At 44.0% G+C, this 16,526-nt stretch overlaps 1 protein-coding gene across 3 annotated transcripts in view; it reads left to right on the plus strand.

The window, feature by feature from the left end:
• FNDC3B (fibronectin type III domain containing 3B) overlaps window positions 1-16,526 on the plus strand; it is a 149,030-nt gene that overhangs the window by 21,582 nt on the left and 110,922 nt on the right. For all 3 annotated transcript variants that reach the window (XM_048954494.1, XM_048954497.1, XM_048954496.1), the window contains exons 2-3: window positions 4,419-4,557; window positions 9,168-9,243. In XM_048954494.1, the coding sequence (XP_048810451.1) occupies window positions 4,447-4,557; window positions 9,168-9,243 (187 nt within the window). In that variant the 5' untranslated portion in view covers window positions 4,419-4,446. The remainder of the gene's footprint in view (window positions 1-4,418; window positions 4,558-9,167; window positions 9,244-16,526) is intronic.

Below are 16,526 nucleotides of genomic sequence, written 5' to 3' on the forward strand. Positions count from 1 at the left end.
AAGTGGCAAGCCAAGGCAGGAGCCTCTTGAAGGCAGCTGTGTTCACTGCAGTGCTTCCCCTGCTTTTCCATGACAATACACTGGTGCTGTGGGTGTTTTACCGAAGCTTACATTTCCACTTGTGCAGCATGAAGTGCAGAAACAGGAAAACTGGGCAATATGTAAGCACTGTCATCTCTCACACATGAGTCCCAGCACTCATAGTGGCCCAAATTGGGAGCGTTGCCCTCTGGGAGCCTTCCCAGTGGGTCAGGTGCTTGCTTTAAATTCTTAGCATCTGAATGTGTCCTTACATAAACAAGTTTGTGGGTGTGGATATTCATCTTTGTGTAGATGAGTGCATACATGCAGGTTTTTTCCTGGTTGCTGCTCCATTTAGGGATGCAGCTCAAAATCCCTTTGGAAGAAGCACCGATTTCAACTGTGTGGTGCTGTGGTTTGACATACCAGGCTTGGGTAGGATTCCTCAGTTCCACAAACAAACTTCTGGCACATAGCAAACGGTTGCCTAAATGCTTCTTTTTACTGAAGGTAACGGCTGCAAACCTGAAAGGGTTTTCTTATTCTGTGTTTCGCTTCATTTCTTCCCTTACGTGGGATTCCTTCTGGAAGGATTTGAGCCTTCCCTTTATGGACTTGTTCTATGCAGGGTGGTGTGGGATTCCCTCCCATGTTGTCTGTGATGCCACACCTGTTTCAGTTGTGGCAAAACCACGTGAGGCAGCTCCTGCTTGCTTGCACCCATGCTGGTTGTGCCAGAGTTGGAATTGTCCATTGCTTGGGCTGGAAAGAGATGACACTGTACCTTTTGAAGACATATACCGTGTTTCAGATGGTGTCATCGGTAGCATAGCAGATGCACCTTTGTCACTCTTCTGGGATGTATGTTCCATTCTGATGGGCCTGAATTGCCCCACCAAAGCCCTGCACTAGAAGGAAGATGTCCTTGGCTCATACCCCCATTAATTGCATGGAAGAGACCTTCTAGGAACAGTTAGCAGTGGTTATCTGTGTGTGGTTCAAACTGTGGCTGGAATTTCAGGCTATTTCTGACGTAACGTGTTGGGTCACACTAATTTTCCATACATGGAAATTGGTTTCAGACGGCTGCACTTTGTTCTATGTTTTTTTTCTATTTTTTTTCTGTTGCCATGTGTAACTAATTTATATGTTACTAATTCACATATTGAATTAATTTAAGGGAGCGGACTCATCTTGGTGATCAGTAGAGGGGCAGAGTATTGGAAAATCAGGTTCGTAGCAGTAACTTGCAAACATCAGAAGGATTGGAGCTCGGTTTGGGGTCAGAACCCTGAAGCTGGATGGCTGTCCCAGCTCTCACTGTGGCCGATGTCTGTGTTCCTGAAGGGAGCAGATGGGGAAAGGCCACCTCTGCCCAGCACTGCTGTTTCTCAGCTCGGCCCCAGCCAAACCTGGGGAATGCAGACGTACAGGAAATGTCTTTAAATTTAAATATAGTCAGCTTTCTAGACAAAACCCCAAATTTGAGTTAGTACCTGAAGGAGGGAAAAGAAAAAAAAGCTGAGAGTTAGTATTTGGCAGTTCACATTTTAACTGAGGAAGAGTTCTCATATCCTGAAATGTGACCTGGTGCCGTGAGCTCTTGCCTGCTGTTTTCTTCCCGTGATGTTCCTGAATTTATATGGGGGGAAAATGTGTGTTCAGACTTGTCTGTATGAAGGAAATTGGGTTATCTGAGGGAGGAGAAGCTCCAGTTTTTAGGAGGTGGTGTGAACGTGTGGCAAATAAATCTGTTCTCAGGCAAACTTTTGAGAGAATAAGCTAAAAAGCATGTGAAGCAGCTTCCAGGACAGTTGGCTTTGGTGTGAAGTCTGCCAGCCCTGCAGCAGACATCTTAACCCTGTCTGATTCAGCTCTGCCTGCAGTACCTCGGAGTGCGGTGCTGTCAGAAAGAAGCCTGTGGCCAACTGGGTGCTGCAGCCAGCGCTGCTGCTGGCGGAGCTGTGCCAGACCTGACAGATGAAGGAAGCTCTCTTTCTTTCTTTTTTTTTGTTTTTTTTTTTTTTCTTTCCCCCTCTAAAGCGAGGCAAGTGCAGACATGGCTGCAGTGACAAACCATTAATAAAGCTAAAGGAATGCAGCTGTGAAACTTTAAATAATGACATATAGCAAATAAACGTCAACATATTGGTTGTGCCTGGAATGGAAACATTACTAGGAAAATATGTAGCTTGAAGCTAGTCTGTGGTTTGTTTTTTTGCTGCTTTTTTTCCCCTTTAGAAAATAGAAATAGCATGACGCGTTAAGTCCTGAGGCTTTCAGGCTGGGGCTGGGTGGATGTGTCATGTATTGGGGGGTGGGTATTGTTTCCCATGGTTTCAAAATAGTTCCTGTGAAGCTTGCATTCTCTGAAAATCATCTATTTGTATATGAATGAATATATGCATATAACTATATAGATGTGTGATGTGTATAGCCTGGGTAGTTAGAGGTACAAGTAATGATGGATCAAATCAGTCTGTTTCCTTCCTTTCTGTGTTTCCCTTCTGCAATGCTTTACTTAGTCCCATGCAGTTAAGGAATGATTCAGAAGCTCACTTTCTTTTGTTCACCACCTAAAAGCAAGCAATGAACCCACACAGCACACTGCTCTGCTGCCGTCTCCTCCAGTCACCCAAATAACCCAGACCTACAACCCTGAGTTCTGAGCTTGAATCTTTCTCAGAATTAAAACCTGAGACTTTGAGGTAATGAAAACTAAAAATACTAAGGAGTAAACTCCAAATACTGTAAAACATAAGGATGGGCAATGTGCCAAGCGAAGTGCAAAGGCAAAACATTCTGTTTGTCCCCTGAGTTTGGAGTGAATGTGAAATTGCTGGGAGGACTCAGCGGTTCTCTGATGTGAGGGATTAAGGAGACTGCGGGCCCCTAAGATTTGTTCTTGTGTTTCTTGTGCAGAAGTCTGGAGAAATGATGGGATTAGGTCATCCTAGTCATCAGAGAGTTGGGCTATTAACCCAGGGTGGTGGTACCATTAATGTTGAACTCGGACTTGTTTTTACAAGGCAGTGTCCCTGTGGTTCTATTGGTGACATGTGATAACACACTGATTAGCTTCTCCCTTGGATAGGGGACTTGAAAGTTTGGTGGACGACCCGATGGATAAGCAATTGGTTGAAAGGCCGCAGACAGAGGGTGGTGGTCAATGGCTCTATGTCCAGGTGGAGGCCGGTAACAAGTGGTGTCCCCCAAGGGTCTGTCTTGGGACCGGTGCTCTTTAACATCTTTATTAATGACATCGATGAGGGAATTGAGTGCACCCTCAGCAAGTTTGCTGACGACACCAAGCTGAGTGGTGCGGTTGATACGGTGGAAGGAAGGGATGCCATTCAGAGGGACCTCGACAGGCTGGAGGGCTGGGCTCGGGTGAACCTGATGAGGTTCAACACGGCAAAGTGCAAGGTTTTGCATTTGGGCCGGAAGAACCCCAGGCACCTGTACAGGCTGGGAGGAGCGGTCCTTGAGAGCAGCTCGGCAGAGAAGGACTTGGGGGTCCTGATGGACGAGAGACTGAATATGAGCCAGCAGTGTGCTCTGGCAGCTCGAAGGGCAAATGGGATCCTGGGCTCCATCAGGAGAGGGGTGGCCAGCAGGGACAGGGAGGTGATTGTCCCTCTCTACTCGGCTCTTGTGAGGCCCCACCTGGAGTACTGTGTCCAGGTGTGGAGCCCTCAGTACAAGAAGGACATTGAGATTTTGGAAAGGGTCCAGAGGAGGGCGACTAAGATGATCAGGGGGCTGGAGCAGCTCCCCTATGAGGACAGGCTGAGGGAGTTGGGCTTGTTCAGCCTGGAGAAGAGAAGGCTGCGGGGTGACCTCATTGCAGCCTATCAATACCTGAAGGGAACCTACACCCAGGAGGGGAGTAAACTCTTCAAAAGGGCTGACAACAGCAGGACTAGGGGAAATGGTTTTAAGTTGAAGGAGGGAAGATTTAGGTTAGATGTTAGGGGGAAGTTCTTTACTAGGAGAGTGGTTAGGCCCTGGAACGGGCTGCCCAGGGAGGTTGTGGATGCCCCGTCCTTGGACGTGTTTAAGGCCAGGTTGGACGGGGTCCTGGGCAACCTGATCTGAATGTGTATGTTTGGTGGCCCTGCTAGGCAGGGGGGTTGGAACTACATGATCCTTGGGGTCCCTTCCAACCCGGGTGATTCTGTGATTCTGTGATTCTGTGATTCTGTGGATAGTGGTTAAGTGGAAGTCTGCTCTGTGTTATAGGTGTCAGTTCACACTGTTACAGGATCCTGGATGGGAAATCAAGGTATTTGGCTTTGAGCTGCGGATGTTACGAAAGCAGTTTGCTGCTTTATGGGCAGAATCCATGAAAGCATGAGAGGGTTCTGCAAAGTGTCTAACTGATGCTTCTCTTGCAGGAAGCCCGTTGAGGAAAATTCTCCATGAATGTACGTCACAATGATGATGACCGACCAAATCCCGCTGGAGCTGCCGCCGCTGCTGAATGGGGAGGTAGCCATGATGCCTCACATTGTGAATGGCGACGGATCACAGCAGGTCAGTGAGCCTTGCAGAAAGTGACTGCTGTAAATAAACTGTCTGTGGGCCGTCGAGGGGTTTTGAAGATGTGGAAGAAAGGCCTTGGCTTCCCCACGCACCGAGGAGAGCAGGTTATTTCCTAGCAGGTAGAAATCTGCCCTTATGCTGGAAAGGCTTCCAAAAGCAGCGTGCTCAGTGTATCATTCAGTTCAGTGTGGTTGTTTGCACCATGTGTTCATTGGATTTAAATGATGGATCAGAAATAATGGATGTAAATGCTTTGCAGAAAGTCAGTCTTGTGCTTTATTTTTCTGTTGTCCAGATATTTTACAGGTATTGAGATGAGATCTTATAAGCTTGAAGTGCTTAGATAACTAGATTGTGAAAAGGGGTTTCAAGGGAGAAATGGAGACAAGTGTTCTATGATGTCTACTATTCCTTTCTCACTTAAGTGTAATAGCTGCAGTCCTGTATATTACCCTTGTGCTTCACTATAAACCTTAGAGGCAGAAGAGAATTTTGAGTGGACTTCTGATGTTCATGGTTGCTTTCATATTTTTTCTGGGATATGTTCTCTAGTGAGCTCAGTCAGAGGTAGGTAGGGTGATGCAAAGACCATAGATGTCTTTAGCCTTGTGTGGGCTCAAGATTCAAGCTGATTGTTGGTAGCTTCCCAGACCTGTCATCCTGGGTTAACCTTCATAGGACATCTGCCCTAATAATTTGGTTTTCTCCTCATCTGAGACATTTTGGCAAAATATTTTAACCAAAACAAAATAAATGCTTCATCATGAATCAGCATAAACTGTCATTCTGTGACTTCTTGTTCCCTTGACTGTTTGTTTGTCCCTCCAAGCTGTATTTCGAGCTACACCAACTACAAAGGAAGAACGACTTCTACTTTTCTTGTAAGATTCCAAGTCTATTTGCTTCTCTGGGTTCTCAGAACAACACAGACCTTTCATTGCTGTGATGATTCTAGATGTGTATTTCTGCGCAGTGTACTGCGAATTGAAGGAGAAAAAGAATGCTTGTAATGGCTCTATTTACCGAGTCCATTACTGATATGCTAAAGTGAAGGAACAATTTTACTGGTATTGGGTAGCATAATTGTTCCTTAAAAATACCCCCTTTCTTCCTTCCTGGAAGCCATTTACTGGGGTGGAGTGTCCAATGGATCCTTCTGCATTACTGAAAGTATAAATGGAGTATTCTAAGGAGTGGTTGAGGTGAGGTTCTCAGTCAAACTGAATTTCCCCATCAGTGATGATTCAGCAGCCTTGCTTGGCAGATGCCTCCACTGCCTGTAAGCTAACTTCTCATCTAATGTTTCAGAGCAAGAAAGAACAACTGCTGACGCACTGCAGTTAGAATCACTGTGATGCACAAATACGACTCAGCAGAACGCTTCTGAGTAGTGTCATTTCTCTACATACACACTTACTGGATCATATTTGTAGATCTTAAATGAGGAAAAACTCCTCACCTTCTCTTTTTGTGTTTTTGGAGCTGGACTACAGGTTTCCTTCAGGATTCTTTTTTCCTGCAATCTGGATGAGCCCTCATATTTTGATTACACTGCTAGCTGCCGTTATTCTTATTATTTTTGTCCTATTCCTGAAGCTCTAGTTGATGTTTTCACCTTTTAGAAGGGTAGTTGTAAAACTGTATGAGATTAGAATATAAGCTTTGCTTCATTTCCACACAGTGTAGTAGAAAATGGACTAATTGGTTGCTTTTAACAAGATTTTAAAAGGTACATAATTACTGAAATAGACATATCTCCATTACTTGTGAGGTGGGAACAGACTTGTTCCATGTAAGAATGACTTCCTTAATAAAGGTTCTTTGCATTACTCTATAAGTAGGTGTAAGCTTTACGAGGATGTGTTTGCCCAGGGTGTGATTGCAGTCCCTGTTAGAAGCTGGTGGTAGGAAGGCATTGGAGCCCAGCTGGTGAGAGGCCAGGCTGTGGGACTGCATGGAGAGCTGTGCTGTGGCTGTGCTCAGGAGGGCTGAGCCTGAGACAGAAGACTTTCCTCAAAAGATCAGCTCCTAAATGTGTAGAAAAGAGCCGTCTGAAGCTGGTAAAGCTCTTAGCTGTTACTAGCAGCCAGATGGAGAGCGCTGCAGAAGGGACACGGATGTAATGTAAGGCAACTGTATGGGAGCATTTGATGTTTTTGTCTTCCTGCAGAGGTACTGTGGAGCTGTGCAGGGCAGAGCTGAGGATGGCTTTGCCTGGCATTAATCTCCCTTCGCTGCACTACCCAAAATGGCATTGATATCACTCACTTTTTTTTTTTCTTCTTTTAAGTTTCCCACACTTTAATACCATTAACCATCATGAAAATGAATGCTTTCATGTCCCTTCCAGAGCTGCTGCTTACTCTGTTTCTAATCCACTTGTCACTGCTGTGGGGGTTCTGGGATTTACAACCCATCTTCTGCTCCAGGCGTTTCAGCAGCTTCACGTAGGTGCTGAGCTGTGTGCTGCAGAGTGCTGGGAGTGTGAAGGCAGGAGGCCTGTCTGTACAGAGTAGAACACTCTGGTTTTGGGGCAGGTTCCTTTTCATCTGGTACAATCTCTGCAGCAGCACAGTGAGCTTTTTGATGGCACCTGCTTGAGAAGGTGCTTGTGCCAAGCCCTGGTGCCACTGGCTTTCGCTGTCTGAGCGCTGCACTTAGTGCTTGTGTGTCTCTGCTCTTGCTTTTTAGGGTCGTAAACATGGAATAAAGGAGATCAGAGTGTGTCCACCTGAGCAACGAGGCTGGCTGTTCTGTGCCTTACAGGAATGTGGCAGCTGTCACCTGGCTGGGCTTGTGCTGCTGAGCTGACGCAGCAAACTTTGGGGCAAAATTTGGGGTCACTTCTTAATTTTGTTCCCAAAAAGTCTGCTGTACTGGGAAGGCATAAGATTTAAGCACCCTGTTACTGTCAAGCTGTATGTGACAGACTGATGTCTTGGAGACCATCTGAATCAGATATACATTTTTTTGCATATATACTTCAATAGAAATTGATAACAAATTTAGAAGAGCGTTTGGAGTGAGCTCTCCTCTGCTCTGACACCACTTGACTTCTTGATTTCTCAGCATTTTATTGGTTTCTTCTTCTGCATGCTTTGAATTTGTGTTGATTCTGTCTGAAGATTGGTTCCGCATGCTGCTGCCTCTCTGTACGAAATGCAGAGAAAAACAAATGCAAGCAGGAGCATTTTGGTGTTCTGTACGCTTACAAGTCACTGCTTTCTCATTAAGATGTAGCATCTTGCCTGACTGTTTCCCCCTGAAGTATTTTGGGCTGGAAGGACCTTATAGCCTGCCCAGCCCCAAGCTGTGCAGTGGGTGGGACGTGCCACCAGCTCAGGCTCCCAGGGCCATACATGGCCTTGGGCACCTCCAGGGATGGGGCACCCGTGGATCTCAGGGCAGCATGCCAGGGCACTGTTGAAGCCAAACAAGGTGCCAAGTTCCTATTTTCACATACTAATGCAGTTAACTGTTTTCCACAAAGCTCTGAAACGTGCCGTTGCTTGAAGATTGGTGGTTCAGAGGTTGGGTAGGGTGACCCTGTGCCACCTACCTGTGCTGAGCCATTGGTTGTGCTGGGCTGCTGGACTGGCCCAGTCACCATTCTCTCACGAGTTGTTGTTGTTGCAGACAAAATAATGGCTTTCCTATATATCAGTCCTCTGGTTTCCAGCTCATGCTTTAAAAGTGTCACTGCAGTAATGGGTTTCTGTAGGATTACTGTAATTCAAAAGGTCACATAGGCAGTAATTACCCTATGCATTTAGGTTAAAGATTTCAGAAAGAGAATGTTAATTCTAGTTCTGTTATCCCAGATTGAACGATTAAATTCTGCATGCAGGTGTCCTAGAATGTGAATGGGATCTAAACTAAGAGATCACAGATGTAGATCTACATGCATTTTCAAAGTATACCAAGATTAATTCAGATATTCATAACTCTCAAGCGATGCAGAGTTAACAGGACTGTGTTTGAGTAGAGTGTTTCATAAGCAGCAAGAGCAGGGATAAATGATGGTTTGCCTTCAGTGAAGTTCTTCATTAAAGAAATGAGTCTGAGTGGCAAATCTTCAAACCATTCACATTCTGACTTTGGACACCTGGAAGTTAATAAAGATGAGTGCAGCTTGTGCAGGACTTTGCATTACACTTGGACAGTGGAGCCGTTGAACTGTATCTGTCTATGGACTTTGCTTAAGTAAAATCTTTTATTCCCGTGGGCCTGAAATGATGGTATGGTTGGATCCTTCATGCTGGAGTCTGCTCTGAAGTGTCATGGTCTGAAGATTTATGTCCCTTACTATCAGCTTTTAGTTCAACTCACTGTCTTGAGTTTGCAGGTGGAACCTGAAGCCCTAATTTGGATTACACATAGCTGAGTTAAATCTTCATTTTGTCTCCTAAAGTTAGGTGAGGAGGCAAGTTGTAAATCTCTGCTGGTTCCTGGGCCCTGCTGGTACCCAAGGTGTGGGACAGGGGTCTGTTCCCCTCCTCCACCCCTTAGTGTTTTCTGCAGCACTGAGAGCACAACTGCTGGGTTGAAGAAATGTCACTTTCAATCATTATAGTGAAACAAATGTGGTTTTCTTTTCGCAGGTCTTTTTGGTTCAAGTGAATCCAGGTGAAACCTTTACAATAAGGGCTGAGGATGGAACCCTGCAGTGCATTCAAGGTAAGAGGGTACTGGGACGTGCAGGTGAGCGTTTGACTGTTACAGGAAACTTATGCTCAAAACTTAATGCTCTGAGCTCTGTGAAAATGTGGTACATAATTCTGAATATACAGTGAAATGCTTATGAATGAGAAGTTGCAGGTGTGGCTGCCGTATCTATTGTAGGACTTCAGTATCTCAGAAATAAGTCATGAATTTTCTTTAGTTCAGCATTTTTTAATGTGTTTCTCTATAACCAAATGCTAAATACAAATGAGAGTTAATGAGTTGTACTTATAGTTGGTAATGATTAAATGGATACATAGGGGAAAAAAGTTGTTTTTATGTGGGCATCAGGAGTGACAGAAAATGAATAGAGATGCATAGACATGGCAGAGTGTTTGGAGAATTCAGGTTGGTTTTGAGCAGAATTTTTAATTGGTTCTTTAATTGATTCCTTATAACCAGAGCTGGCTAATTATGTTGTATTAAATAAAAGTGTGTGAGCAGTCTTTTGGTTGCTCTTCTACTTCTCTCTAAAATTGTGTAAATATGATAAACAGTGCTTCTCTTTTTTTTTTTTTTTTTTTTATGAGAGGGACCACACAAAATCTTTTAATGGGTCTGAAGGGAGAAGTGACAAAAGACCTTTCAGGCTGTCTATTAAGTACTATGAAAAGAGGCTTCTACCTCGTAGCAAATACAGCTTTGAAGGGAAGCAGATAATTCCCTAGGTAGAACTCAGCCTGCAGTAAATACAGGAAGGTTTGATCAAAGTTTAAAGAGAATAGACTTTGCTGTACTGCTTTCAATGATAGTTTTTGAGCTTAAGATTTTTACTTTTTGAGAAGGGGGAGGTAGGCGGTGTTGCTTCTCCCATCCTTCCCAGCTCATGTGCTATTAAGCAGCAATCTCAATGCGCCAGTCATTCAAAAACCTTTCCTTAAAAAGTAGTTAGAGGGAAAAATCTATCAATCAGTGATAACTTTCTAGCTAGTAGATTAAGCCTGTATTTTTGACTGCGGTGGTTCTGGTGGTGTCCTTTGTGCATGCTCCGACCCTGCACGGCACATTCCTTACAGTGCCTTACAGTGCCTTGTTGCCAATGGTATGTGGGAACGTTGGTAAGGAATGCCTCTGCATGCCCCTGCAGCAGCACACAGTGACAGTCTGTCTGAGGGCTGACATCCGTTTGTCCAGAGGTTAGCTGAATGCTAAGTCCTGGTAGACTGGGGTTACAGTCCTACGAACGTCATCGTTGCGCAGAACCCTGTTTCAGGAGTTTCCCAGATCTAAAATTATCAAAATAAGTAGGAGCTGGTGTTACTTTTTCATTTGTTGACTTTCCAAGTATTCATTTTTTACAAGAAAAACGCGGAGCGATGTCATCAGAAAAAGCTTTTCAGGATGAGATCATCCAAGGGAATGGGACGTGTGTGTCCATGAGCTGTTTGGATGTACCTAAGGTCTGGGTGTGTTTGTTGCTCAAAATTTCATCCCTGTGGAAATAAGAAACTAATAGTTGTTTGTGATAGACATTACAGAAGCTCCTCTGAACACCATTCACCATTATTCAGCCTTGATGAGCAATAATAGCAGCAATTTATAATTAATTACTTGTTGAAATTTATAGCCAGTATGCTGTGTGGTAAGAAGCTGATCCATATGGCAATTAACAGAGTAATAAAGCCGTGTGCTGCTATCTGACGTGAATGCTTTTCTATTGCCTAGTGTATTATTTCTTCCATTAGAAATAAATTATGACAGTATTTATAGTTGTTTTTTCACGTTCTAAGTGTTGTTCACACAACATATTTGAACGAATAAAACTTGAAACCCCATTATCTCACATTCCCTATATTTTTAACATACTTGTGCTGGCAGGGTTTGGTTGGTACTCGTCAGCAATCTGATAAAATTCACTGAGAGTCTGTGGTGTAAGACGGTCTCTTATTTGGTAGAGCTGTTGTATTGACTACAAGCCTATGCACGCTCTCTTGTATACACTGCCTAAGTTCTGAAAGTTCTGATATTGTTTTTGGGCTGAAGTATCAACTTGTGTGTGGCTGAAATATTTCTACTGCTGAACTGTGTGTGCTTCAAACTTGGACCTTTATCTGATTGTATCATAAAGTCAGATAAAACAGCCTCCCCCATTCCTGAAAAATCACACCTCTAAAATGCTTTAAAACTGAAGCGTGTACCTGTAATTGAACATTCCATGTGCTTAAGTGTTGTTTCCTGTTCTGCTTTCCTTTTGTGTGTGGCCAGAGGTGAGCTGCGATGCCTAATGTACTTCTGTCCTCTGGGCATAGTTTATATCCATCCTAAGAGCATTAAGCAGGGGCAGGAGTTTGGGCAGTTGGGAATGTGAAGAGGGACTCGTTTCTTCAAGAGGAGATGTTTAAAGAGAAGGATAAATCTGCTCTTTCAGAGAAGTGCCTTTGAGCACAGGGTGCTGTCAGGTTTCCTTCTCAGCACACTGGCCTGACAGTCTCTGTCCAGGAGAAGTCTGTTCCTGCTGTCATTTTTACTTGGAACCGAATGCCGTTGTCCTTTTGCAGCTTATCAGGACTCCAGCTCTTACTGACCCAGGGGAACAGAACAATGGGAAAGCTGCTGTGTGGAGCAGTCAATCAACTCCAGGCTGCGTGAGTGAGGAGCAGAGAGCTGACAGAGACATGGCAGAACTCTTGTGAGTGATAAGGTGCTTCCTCCAGAAGCAGTGGCAGTGGGGCAGCGAGGCCCCTTTGTGCTCTCTCAACACACTGAATTCATGGGTGTGTTACAGCACTGCTGAAAATAAAGCATTCTTGAGCACTCTCCTGAAACTTACCTCCAGTTTTTGTTCAATACAGCAACTCTGGATTTGGAATACTGTAGCATAAAGGTGATGTGCAAAGAAACAATAAATACATGCCTGTGAAAGGAGGCTGTGCACCAGTCCTAGCACTGCACAGGCCTTCAGCACAGCCCTGAAAGACAGTGTTAAATGGATTTCTGATTGGTGATGTTTTCAGGAATAAGATGTAAATATGCTGCGGCGTGGAAGGGTTGTAGCTATGTTTAAGCATGAATATCCAATTAAGACAGGAATCTAAGTTACCTTTGGGTGGTTTGTGTGGAGGGGTTACGTTTAGAAATGAAAACAGGGTAATAAGCACATGGAGTTTACTAATATCGATGCTCAACTTCCAGTGATAATTTTCAAGTGTTTTGCTGGACTCAAGAGCTGTAGGGCCCTTCTGTGTTCTTATCTTGTGAAGCCAGGAATACATGAATTAAACTGTATGCTGCTTTTTCTGTTGTTCCAAAAGTGAGTGACATGGGGAGGGAGGCAAGAAGTATGCTAAAAATCCAGCAGTGGTTTCTCAAATGAAAGATTTTCTGGAATTCTTATTCCCTTAATTTGTGTGGGTGGATTTCTTCAAAAAGCTGAGAATCGATGCTAACAGAAAATTGTCTTTTTTTTAAACAAGTTTTAAACTTGGAGAGTTTTTGGTGAAAATGAGAAGGAATGGAGAATGCCAAAGAGGCAAAGGGGTGTAGATCAAAACATGAGGAATGTGTGTGTAAATGAAATGAGGTTGTTAGTGCCTGCTATAATCTAAGCAAACAAAAAGAAGTCTTTTATTTCTGCCTTCAGTACGAGATTGGAAATGAGGAAGTGACTCAGTTTCTTGGAGGAAAGGAAAAAGTTGAAAATAGATGGGCCACCATGTAAGCAAAGGATGGGCTGATAACTGGTGTTGCTGGGCGGAGCGGGGGAGGGCAGGATGGGAGCAGGGCTGGGAAAACCCATGGGAGCAGGGGATGGAGGGTCAGAGCCTGGGGATGGAAGGAGCCAGGGAAGATGGGGGCACACAGGGCAGCTTCAGGCAGCTGGCTTTCTTAATCGGTGTGAGCTTGAAATGAGTTGTGAGAATCCATCTACCAGTTGCATCAGCTCTGAAAGCAGCTCATCGTGTTTTGGTCATGTAGTGTTTGGTCACCTCGTGTTATTTCCACACCTCTGTGAAATTTGTGTGGAAATCCTCTATGAGAAGAGAGAGGAAGGAGGTGCTAACTTAATCAGAATGGAGTTTTTTTTTTCCTTTTAAGGTTGTAGCACCAATCTTCTTTCATCTCATAGGTTTTGTTTTTAGCTCACCAGAATAAAGCATAGGAAACCATGCGAGAGCCCAAAGTAAACAATAGGATGCTTTGTTTACTGTGAGAATAATCTGGGCACTATCAGCTGTGAAGTGGTGAAGCTAAGAATAATCACTGGGATATTTTGAGGATGCGTGTGGAATCAATCCTGAGTAAGGTGCACCTGCAGTAGATTTGGTGTGTAGAATGCCCAGTCCTGTGAAAATCCCTTTTGATGAAGAATAGCAAATCAGTAGCTGTTGTTTCTTTATAGTTTTCCACATAAGGCACAGGAGGAAAGACGAGGGGTGGGGGGGAAGAACCCTTATAAAAAGTTTTGATTTGGCTTGATCCTTCCCAAGTCTTCATTTGAGTGTAATACGTACCATGATGAGCGAAAGGGAGAGAAGTGCTGCTGGAGCTGGGGGATTTGCAGCTCTGAGCATCTTGCAGGAGCCCCACAGCGACCCGAGGCACTCCAGAGGAGCCTGCTGCAGGCAGCTGGGATGTGACCTGGCACCAGCACCGGCCCTGCTGACGTGGCCTCTGTGAGCGGGAGGCCGCTGAGGGCTGCAGGATCCAACCATGCAGGCACAGACAGGCAGCGTGTCCCACTTTGCTGCAGGGCAGCACATGAGCCAGCAGGTCAGCCGGTCGGTCGTGTTAGCTGGCTTTTCTTCTTTTTATTTGAGTTCTTAGGAAGCTGTTGCTGGGGAATGTCTGTAAAGCCTGGTGACCTAATTCCACAGATAAACACGAGTGTTAAAATGTGCAGCCTGATGGGCTGTAATTTCAAGCTTGGTTGGTTTTGTAAATATATTGTGAATGTGTCTTCCAATATCTGTGGATTTCGCCCCATAATATAGGAAATCTGTGTGTCTACATTGGTAAAAACAAATCTGGCTCTGCTGAAATGCTGCATTATCTTGTGTAGGTCCTGCTCACATGTAAATAATCCTTCAGCTGTAGGACCAGTACATTCCAATCGATGGTGTCAGTATGTTAAAATCCAAGATCCACATTCTTCACACAGTCTACTCGGGCTACAGACATTGCAAACACATTAGTCAGTGCTTTCAGTCTTTTTAAAGTGCATTAGTGTAGCTACAGCTCTAAGTTAGCAAAGCAATTATATGCAGCCTTTTTAATCTGAAGCAGTTATGTTTGTTGGCCAGGAGAGCCAGAAACGATTCTATCAGCCTTATTAAATTCCTCTGCTACTCTTCACAGACAGATGTTTGCTTTCCTATCCTTTTTATTCTTTGCCCTTTTGATTCTGGTTCATGTTTTGTATATGCAATGAAAAATTCTTCCTGGTGAAGCACAATTTGCAGAGTTTGCTAAACATTAGAATTTACACAGTAAAGCCATTGTGAGCTGTTAGAACCAGAAATGGTTATTTGTATACTTTGGTTGGAAGAGTCTTACCCTGTTTTGTAATCTTCTGGAGAGGAAATAAGTGAAGAGGAAGTAGGGAGCTGAGCAGCAGGAAGGCTGGTGGGTGTGCAGGTGTGCTGGCTTCACTGAGGTGTGATCTGTCTCAGACAGAAGATCTGGTAAGTCCCTGTGCGTTTGGTGTGATGCTCCTCCTAATAGGCTGCAAGGAAAGCGCTGGAAACTGGAGTGCTGCCTGCTCTTGCCAAAACCAGCAGTAGCTGCTGTGGGAACTGATGTTAACCTTGATTCAAAGAGGGTCTGTTATCCAAATACAGGGAGCCATTAACTTTCCCTGTTGGTTCTGCCAGACTTCCTGGTGGTAGAAGGAATCACCTCTGTTCATTCTATCAGGATTTTCCCTGGATTCTTTCTTCTAGGAGCTATCAGTATGTATTGTGTTCTCTAATTGCAATAGTCTGAGGCTGGAAAACCCTTCTGCTTTACAAAACAATGCTTCTCCTGGTGCTACTGGTGTTCTTTCTGTATTTTAGCATGTCAAGAACTATTTCTTGCAAGAAACACACTTTATATTCTCCACAAAACAAGTTTGCCAGTTTTATGGCTTTTATTAACTTCATGTGGTCCATTGTGACTATCCACTATGCCAGTTTCAGGCGTTTTTAATGATATTTATTAAGTGGCTAAGGCAGCCACTTCCTTTCCATGCTGTCAGACTGTTAACCCGTGATGAGACGTTAAGCAGCAGACTTCACGTGCAGATTTGCTTTGAGTTACCCATTCGAGGAATGCAGGGGGTTAATGAAAGATGCTTGGTGGCAGTTTCCACATATGTACTTCACCTTGGGAATTCCTTCTTGATCAAGTTCCCCCTCTGAGGGAGGCTGAAGGTGTTGGGTCCATCCCTGTGGCAGCAAGGCAGGTAATCCATAAGTGAATGTGAAAGTAAGGTAGAAGATGACATGGCTTGGGGTTGTGGATGAAATGAAGCACGTTGTTACTCAGAAGCTTTTCTGGGCTTTTATCATTGTGCTGATTCTTATTCTTAATTTGAAAAATCACAGCTCAAGTAGTAATAATTGAATTACTGTGAATTTTTTTTTTTTATGGTGAAGAATGTAAACTGGATTTTCAATTGTATTTATGCCCACTGTAAGAAAACAAATGTGTAGAGGTTGTTGGAAGCTATCCAGGACTGAGCTGTTGATCGTGCTGTTGGATCTCCTCATCACACTGCTGGGTAGGAGAGCTTTCACTCTACCAATCTAACCAGTCCTATGTTGAGATACAAAGTGTGTTATCGTATCGTTTCTTCTGCACCACTGCTTTCGCATAGTCACCAAATGTCATGGACTCTGTGTGGCATCAATTATTTTTTATATAGAAAATATTTTCACTACTTTGAGTGAAAATTTGAAGAATTGATGCTATTAGAAATCACAGAGTCGAGTTCAAGACTGACTTGAAGAGGAAAACAAAGAAAAAAGCCCCACTCGGCCAGGCTATCCAGTGTGAAGCTGTGTAACTTTGGACAGCCTCAAAGGCTGTAGATCACCGTCTGGTGGTATCATTCACGTGTTCACAAAACAAATCTAGAATAGAAATTTGTCTTCTAAATTTAAGATGTTTTTGATGCATCTAGAGAGCTTTTAGACAAACATGTGCAAGGGACTATTTGCCCTATAACTGCTGGTGTCATACTTACCCAAATGTCATCTCTGAAGTGATGTACATTTTGAGGAAGGCTAGGCTGTAGTTTTCTGATGAAAATTGAGCCC

Source organism: Lagopus muta, chromosome 9 (genome assembly GCF_023343835.1).
Source record: "Lagopus muta isolate bLagMut1 chromosome 9, bLagMut1 primary, whole genome shotgun sequence".
In the NCBI taxonomy this organism is placed as follows: Eukaryota; Metazoa; Chordata; class Aves; order Galliformes; family Phasianidae; genus Lagopus; species Lagopus muta.